Source organism: Nylanderia fulva, unplaced genomic scaffold (assembly GCF_048542155.1).
Source record: "Nylanderia fulva isolate GAGA-0341 unplaced genomic scaffold, ASM4854215v1 Scaffold113, whole genome shotgun sequence".
NCBI classification, from domain to species: domain Eukaryota; kingdom Metazoa; phylum Arthropoda; class Insecta; order Hymenoptera; family Formicidae; genus Nylanderia; species Nylanderia fulva.
In genome coordinates this window covers 74,566-83,945 of record NW_028189335.1, presented here as the reverse complement: position 1 = coordinate 83,945, position 9,380 = coordinate 74,566, and the positions used below count along the sequence as shown (strand labels likewise).

Here is a 9,380-nt window from a genome sequence, read left to right as displayed (position 1 = left end):
CATCGTTCAATAAGTTCCGAGACTAAAGCGGGGAGCACACACTTTTGCATAGGCGCATAAGCGTAAACATGAGAATCTTGATTGGTCTATAAACGTATGCATAAGAAATTCAACCAATCTTTCTTATGCATATGTTTATGCGCTTATGCAAGAGTGTGTGCTCCCCGCTTAACCCAGAGATAGTGCTAGTAGTACCAAGCTGGCCACGTTTCCCTAGAGTGCGAACCTTCACATGAAACGTGTAAAAATTTCACGTCGATCGGACCACAAACAGCTGAGTTATTGAGGTTAGAGCAAAGTCACTTTGTAACATAATTTGTTTGAAAAATGGAAAAAAGCGAGTTTCGCGTGTTGATAAAGCATTGTTTTTTAATGGGTAAAAACACCGTAGAAGCCCAGCAATGGCTTGAGAAATGTTATCCGGACTCCTTTCCATCCAATATATATATATTTACAATGTATTTAATAATTAACAATAAACTATTAAATTATTAAACTTATTATGTACATAAATGATTAACGAAATTAAAAGAAATAAATATTGTAGGCCAACTAAACGATCAAAATTACATAAGATCTAAAGATTTATTAATAATTAAATTCTCATTCCAGTAGAGAAACAATATACAACGTAAACGTTTCGACTGCACTACAGTCTCTCTCTTCTTCAATACATAAAACTCAAATATTAAAATACAAATTTAACGATTCTTCGCTGATGAACAATGGATGAGTAAGACGATTGGTCTGAGATTCCAAGTTTTGCGACATTTAATCATGCTGTGGATATTTTACGCGAATTAAATTAATATCAGAGAAAATTAAAAAATCTTTCAACTTACATTATCGTTTTAACAAATTCTTCTCGAAATTTCAAGTGTGTGTTGCGAAGTCTAAATAACAAATGTCAAGGTAGAGAGCGTGATGTATATGTTTATTACTCATGTTTTTCTAAACTATGATTCAGCTAATTTTTTAAATATGTCAAAATAACTACTGTCTAGCAATTCAGTGTCTTTGTTTAAATTAATTCCATTTTTCTGTTCTTTAATATGGATCATTTCAGATATTAGCCTTTTATGGTAATTCTTTTCATGATCCATAATCTTAGTGTTATCCCAGTTTGATTATACGCGCGTAGAATTACTTAGGCGCTTCGATACGAGACAGGAATTAAAATAATTGTGAGAGAGTATTTACAGTTAACACCAAATATATTCTGAGAACAATCTTTCCATCTCGGTACAGAAATATATAAAAATCGTGCGGATTTATAACGTGCGACTGTACGCGGCGACTGTCGGTAGCGGAATCTTCTAGCCTGTAAAACGCTCTTCCTATCGTTCGCCTTAACAAAATTCACCTTCGATAGGCTTCGAAAATGTTCTATTCGTTTATTTCCCTTCTGTTACGTCTCGATGTTTTTCGTCTTTCGTCTTGTCTGTTATATTTTATTTATGTTTATTTGTGAGTGTTCGTATGTGTGTATGTCCGTATTTATATACGTGTTTTCGCTTTTGATTTTTGGGGAAGCATGTGACGATATAATCGCCACAGTACTCCCCCGCCAGTGCTATACCGATAGCACGATACGTTTGCGTGATGCACTGTTTTCGCCAAAGTTTTTTTCCGATGGCAGACCGAGACGAATGTTACCATTTGCTCGCCGTTATAAATTCGAGCGCCAAGTCGAGAATAAATATGACGTAACAAAAAAATAAATAATAAATAAATAATAATAAATACCAATAATGTAATAAATAAATGCTAATAAATACCGACAACCTATGCGTGAAGAATTTTCGCTGTACTTAACGTTATTCTGACGCCCGTCGCTCTCGGTCTGAGATTCGTCCATTTAAATTAAAAAAATAAAATATGTGATATAATAAAAGGCCAACTTAACGAGCTTATATGCTATTAATTGAAAAATTTTATTTATTAATTTACGTCATACTATACAAAAGTTGGGATAAACGTTTCGACTGTACGACAGTCTTTCTCAATATCCTAATAATATGTTAAAAAATTAATTTAGTCATTTCGACATCATAAATAAATACAACAATTATAAGATTATATGACGAACGCAGTACAAATTCATGTTAGTTGGCATGAGTTAGAGCGTCAGATGCTGATAATATTATGTAACGACACTGTGAACAAATTAATATATCCGCTCAAATATTACATTTAGATTTTTAATAAATAGTATTAACTTACTTTTTTGTCAACGAACATAACACTTTTTTTAAAAAATTATTTCTTTTTACTTAACATAATCAAAATGTGTACTTTTTTAAAAAACAAATCGATATCTGTATCTTACAATGTCGGCGCGCTGTATATATACCCAATTTTTAAGATGACTATTAGAATTATTCGGGGGTCATATATAAGATTTCATGTAATAATTGTGATGCTACATATGTAGGACAGACGAAAAGACAATTAGGTACAAGAGTAAATGAACATAAAAATAATATTAGATTGGATTCAGCAAGGCACTCGGTGGTTTCTGATCATATTGTAAAATTTACACACAATTTCAATTGGAACGACACAAAAATCCTAGATTATGAAAAGAATTATTATAAAAGGTTGATATCAGAAATGATATATATCAAAGAAGAAAACAACAGTATCAACCTAAAAAAGGACACCGAGCGTCTTGACGGTTCTTATTATGATATTCTAAAAAAATTGTCTACGTCATCTTAAAAATTGGGTATATATACAGCGCGCCGACATTGTAAGATACAGATATCGATTTGTTTTTTAAAAAAGTACACATTGTGATTATGTTAAGTAAAAAGAAATAATTTTTTAAAAAAAGTGTTATGTTCGTTGACAAAAAAGTAAGTTAATACTATTTATTAAAAATCTAAATGTAATATTTGAGCGGATATATTAATTTGTTCACAGTGTCGTTACATAATATTATCAGCATCTGACGCTCTAACTCATGCCAACTAACATGAATTTGTACTGCGTTCGTCATATAATCTTATAATTGTTGTATTTATTTATGATGTCGAAATGACTAAATTAATTTTTTAACATATTATTAGGATATTGAGAAAGACTGTCGTACAGTCGAAACGTTTATCCCAACTTTTGTATAGTATGACGTAAATTAATAAATAAAATTTTTCAATTAATAGCATATAAGCTCGTTAAGTTGGCCTTTTATTATATCACATATTTTATTTTTTTAATTTAAATGGACGAATCTCAGACCGAGAGCGACGGGCGTCAGAATAACGTTAAGTACAGCGAAAATTCTTCACGCATAGGTTGTCGGTATTTATTAGCATTTATTTATTACATTATTGGTATTTATTATTATTTATTTATTATTTATTTTTTTGTTACGTCATATTTATTCTCGACTTGGCGCTCGAATTTATAACGGCGAGCAAATGGTAACATTCGTCTCGGTCTGCCATCGGAAAAAAACTTTGGCGAAAACAGTGTGTAGTGTACGCGCATGCGCAGTAGAGCGAGTGAGTGTGTGTAACGCACGACAGTACGCATAAAGCAGCAAGGACAATAAATAAAGTATACTTGTACCTGAAACTTGTGTGATTATTGTGAATACCCGAATATTACAAGTGGCGACGAGGAAGGAGAACTTGAGTGCCAAGAAGTAAATAAACAGGTAAAAGGAAAGAAAAAAAAAAAAGTAAAGTAAACTAACCTCCGTGCATTGTCAATTGACGTCTATAAATTTGCTATAGAAAACAAGTCAGTTTAGAAGATAGATACAAATGACAATGTCGGAAGACTTTACTTACTTCTAAATGAATCATACATTACGAAATAAATTAATTACAAGTATGCAAAGGGCCACGCACATTGATTACAGCAAGTAATAAAAGGGCCACGCACATAAAGAATGTCAATAACGCATGAAAGTGCAAACTTTCCGGGTACTACGGTTGCTTGACGAGATTATTATAACTAAAAAAAAAAAAAAAAAAAAAAAAAAAAATTTCGTCAGGTATAACGTATGTCAATCCTGGACAAGGGCCATGCAGTCAAAAGAACTGAAGGGCCACGCAATAAGAACAAAGGTTCTTCATGTTTCAATATTGTCGCTTACTTAATCATGACATTACAAGGGCCACGCAGATAAATCTGTTAGCAAATGCTAAAGGGCCACGCAACAAGAACAAAAGTTCTTTATGGTTCAATATTTCAAGGGCCACGCAAAGAAATCTGTTAGCAAATGCTATAAAGGGCCATGGAAAAAAAAAAATATATATTTTAAATTTAATTTCAGATCATCTAAATGGCTCAACTAGCCTCGACGCTGACAAGTCTCAATTGTTTTGATTGTGACGGTGACCCAGCTTCTGTAGGCACACGCTGGGAAAAATGGAAGAGAGCACTGGAAATATATCTATTAGCTTTGAACATAGATAAACCAGCAAATAAAAGAGCAACGCTCCTACACACCGGAGGACTAACTTTACAGGATATCTATTATAATATACCAGGAGCACACGTGGATGAAGCAGAAGGAGTAGACGTCTACAAGGTCGCACTTAATAAATTAGATGAATATTTTTCACCAAAACAAAGCAAGGTTTATGAAAGACATCTATTTAGACTGATAAAACAAGAAGAGAGTGAAAAATTTGAAAAATTCCTACTCAAATTAAGAAACCAAGCAAACAAGTGTAAGTTTACAAACATTGAAGAACACCTAATAGACCAAATAGTAGAGAAATGCAATTCAACGGAGTTACGGAAAAAAATACTATCAACAGGAGACAACATGACACTCGACCAGATTATTAGTGAAGCAAACGCGTTGGAAGCAGTCAGCAGACAACTAGAAGTCTTTAATAAAAAAGACTTAAGTCATCAAGAACGAAATAATAATGAAATCAACAAATTAGACTTTAAAAAGTACAAAAGTTCAAATAAACAAGCAAATAATAGGAATGCCGACGAGACTTGCTCAAGATGCGGCAGCAACAAGCATTCACAGTATGACAAGAAATGTCCAGCAAGAGATAAAAGATGTCTCAAATGCAATCTCTTTGGCCACTTCAGAGAATATTACAGGACAAAACAAAAGAGAAAGATATTTGAAAAAAAGACAGAAACTAGACCTAACAAACATAAGCAAGAAGACACTAAAACTGAAGAAGTAGACTATATTTTCCATCTGGATGAGGACTCGGTTATAAATTGTTTAGTGGGAGGAATAAAGATTGAAATGCTAATCGACTCAGGAAGCAAGTGCAATGTTATCACCGATAAGACCTGGAAATATCTAAAGGAACACGAGGTAAAGGCTTATCAACAAATAAAAAAGCCAGATAAAGTACTTCTGCCATATGGAAGTAAAAAACCTTTAGACATTATTGGATCATTTCAAGCAGATATCACCATTAACACCAATAATTCCCCACGGAGAGCGACTTTCTACGTTATTCGCAATGGGACGCGAAACCTACTAGGGAAAAATACCGCAATCGAGCTAGGGGTACTGCAAATCGGTCTTCAAATAAACGCCATCCAACCACTTCCGAAGTTCAAAGACGTCAAAATTACAATACCAATAGACAAAACCGTCAAACCGGTAATCCAACCATATAGAAGGATACCGATTCCTTTAGAAAATAAAGTTAACGAAAAACTGGCAGAACTGAAGGATTCCGACATCATTGAAAAGGTTCACGGACCTTCACCATGAGTATCGCCGATGGTACCTGTATTAAAAGAAAACGGCGAAGTACGTATTTGCATCGACATGCGACGTGCCAATAAAGCAATAATAAGAGAAAACCACCCATTGCCTACGATGAACGAGATGCTACCAAACTTTAGACAAGCGAAATATTTCTCCCGATTAGACATAAAAAACGCTTGGTTATTACAACCCGGACGATAAAACGCAAGTAATAGCAGATGCTTCCCCAGTCGGTTTGGGAACAGTACTCATTCAGATCGATTCCAATGGCCCCAGAATAATAGCATACGGGAGCAAAAGCCTTACAGACTGCGAAAAAAGATATTGCCAAACAGAGAAAGAAGCACTAGCTCTCGTGTGGGCAGTGGAACACTTTAAAATATATCTCTTCGGGAAAGAATTTGAACTCATTAGTGACCACAAACCCCTGGAGATAATATTTGGACAGAGATCCAAACCATGTGCCAGAATAGAAAGGTGGGTTTTGAGACTACAGGCGTTTAAATATAAAGTCATTTATCAACCAGGCAAATCCAACATCGCGGATCCATTATCAAGATTATGCAAGACAAACACACTAAAACCATTTGACAACGAAAATTATATAAATCAGATTGTCGAATATAGCACACCAATCGCAGTACCGCTGAAAGAAATCGAAGCCGCTTCTTCAATCGACGGAGAAATCCTAAAAGTAAAAAATGGCGTATATAACAACAGCTGGGACGAATCGGTTAGAAACTATAAAATTTTTCAAGCGGAGTTATGCTTCAATGAAGACATTCTTTTACGAGGCAATAAAATAGTCATCCCACCACCATTACGACAAAGAGTATTAGAAGCCGCTCATGAAGGACACCCGGGAATAGTTGCAATGAAGAATCGACTTAGAACGAAAGTATGGTGGCCGAAAATAGATAAGGACGCGGAGAACATGGTTAAATCATGCAAAGGGTGTACACTAGTCTCTGCCCCTAATCCACCAAACCCCATGAGAAGAAGGGAACTTCCGAGCATGCCATGGATAGATGTAGCAATAGATTTTTTGGGCCCCTTGCCCAGTAATGATTACTTACTAGTCATCGTAGATTATTACAGTAGATATAAAGAGATAAAAGTTACAAGAAATATAACGGCAATAGACACGATCAGAATCCTGAAAGAAATTTTCTCACGGTTGGGGTTTCCCGCGACTCTAACTTGTGACAATGGAAACCAACTCACAAGCGAAACATTTAAAAAATACTGCACTGAATGCGGGATTAAGCTATATCACACCATACCATATTGGCCTCAAATGAATGGAGAGGTAGAGAGACAAAATAGAGATATACTAAAAAGACTCAAGATTAGTCAACTAGAGAAAAAAGACTGGAAGGAACAAATATTTACATACTTAATGATGTACAATAGCACACCTCATCTTACAACAGGGAAATCGCCGTCGGAATTATTTTATCAAAGACAATTTCGAGACAAAATACCAGCTAAGATGGACATTGAAAATAAAATAATAGACCAAGAAGTAAGAGACAAGGATAGAGAGATGAAAGAAATAGGAAAAGAATACGGAGACCGGAAGAGAAAAGCTGCAGATAACAACTTGGAAGTAGGAGAAAAGGTATATGCAAGAAATATCAATAAAGAGAATAAATTAACTTCGAACTTTAATCCTACCACCCACACGGTAACAGAAGTAAATGGAGGAGATATCAAAATAAAAAACGACTCTACGGGTAAAGAGTTTAGAAGAAATATTATGCACCTGAAAAAAGTAAATGGAGAATGGGAGATAATAAATGAAATACAGATGTACTAATTATAATGTACGAATCTATTCTATCTTACTATAACTTTATTGCAATGTAATTTTATTTTATCTTATTTAATTTTATATTGGTTGATTCTATCTTACTTAAACTCATTTCAATTCAATTATTTAATTGTCTACTATTAGAAACATATGTACTATCAAAAATAAAAATAAAGAAGGGATGTAGTGTACGCGCATGCGCAGTAGAGCGAGTGAGTGTGTGTAACGCACGACAGTACGCATAAAGCAGCAAGGACAATAAATAAAGTATACTTGTACCTGAAACTTGTGTGATTATTGTGAATACCCGAATATTACACAGTGCATCACGCAAACGTATCGTGCTATCGGTATAGCACTGGCGGGGGAGTACTGTGGCGATTATATCGTCACATGCTTCCCCAAAAATCGAAAGCGAAAACACGTATATAAATACGGACATACACACATACGAACACTCACAAATAAACATAAATAAAATATAACAGACAAGACGAAAGACGAAAAACATCGAGACGTAACAGAAGGGAAATAAACGAATAGAACATTTTCGAAGCCTATCGAAGGTGAATTTTGTTAAGGCGAACGATAGGAAGAGCGTTTTACAGGCTAGAAGATTCCGCTACCGACAGTCGCCGCGTACAGTCGCACGTTATAAATCCGCACGATTTTTATATATTTCTGTACCGAGATGGAAAGATTGTTCTCAGAATATATTTGGTGTTAACTGTAAATACTCTCTCACAATTATTTTAATTCCTGTCTCGTATCGAAGCGCCTAAGTAATTCTACGCGCGTATAATCAAACTGGGATAACACTAAGATTATGGATCATGAAAAGAATTACCATAAAAGGCTAATATCTGAAATGATCCATATTAAAGAACAGAAAAATGGAATTAATTTAAACAAAGACACTGAATTGCTAGACAGTAGTTATTTTGACATATTTAAAAAATTAGCTGAATCATAGTTTAGAAAAACATGAGTAATAAACATATACATCACGCTCTCTACCTTGACATTTGTTATTTAGACTTCGCAACACACACTTGAAATTTCGAGAAGAATTTGTTAAAACGATAATGTAAGTTGAAAGATTTTTTAATTTTCTCTGATATTAATTTAATTCGCGTAAAATATCCACAGCATGATTAAATGTCGCAAAACTTGGAATCTCAGACCAATCGTCTTACTCATCCATTGTTCATCAGCGAAGAATCGTTAAATTTGTATTTTAATATTTGAGTTTTATGTATTGAAGAAGAGAGAGACTGTAGTGCAGTCGAAACGTTTACGTTGTATATTGTTTCTCTACTGGAATGAGAATTTAATTATTAATAAATCTTTAGATCTTATGTAATTTTGATCGTTTAGTTGGCCTACAATATTTATTTCTTTTAATTTTGTTAATTTATACGAGTCTTTCATTAATTAATTATAAATAATTAAACCAGAGAGACTGATTAAACTATTAAAATATTAAATTATAAAACTATAAAATTATTAAAACTTTTAAAGTATTTATAATTTTTACTTTTTCTCCCGACTGCTGCCAACCGTAGGTTGGCGAAAAGAGAGGGAGTATGCGTTTTTCTCCCGACTGCTGCCAACCGTAGGTTGGCGAAAAGAGAGGGAGTATGCGTTTCATCGAGCCCGGATCGGTCGTGACCCTAATTCTCGATAACTACTGCATAGTTTTATATCAACTTTGGAACATAAGTTTCTTATTAATCAAGGAAGGTTTAAAGCGTATTATTATCGTTATTTATTCTATTAATAAAAAGTGAAAAATGAGTATTATTTCGTCAATACGGTCTCTCATTGGCTGCTGTGTGAACCTAAGAGGAAAAATGATTC

The 9,380-nt window shown here is 34.2% G+C and overlaps 1 protein-coding gene across 1 annotated transcript; it reads left to right on the top strand.

Moving 5' to 3' along the window:
* Window positions 1-3,349: 3,349 nt before the first annotated feature.
* On the top strand, window positions 3,350-5,710 carry LOC146724851 (uncharacterized). The gene is made up of 2 exons (XM_085488760.1): window positions 3,350-3,661; window positions 4,286-5,710. The coding sequence occupies exon 2, from the start codon at window positions 4,295-4,297 to the stop codon at window positions 5,708-5,710; it is 1,416 nt and encodes a 471-aa protein (XP_085344886.1). The 5' UTR covers window positions 3,350-3,661; window positions 4,286-4,294.
* Window positions 5,711-9,380: the final 3,670 nt, after the last annotated feature.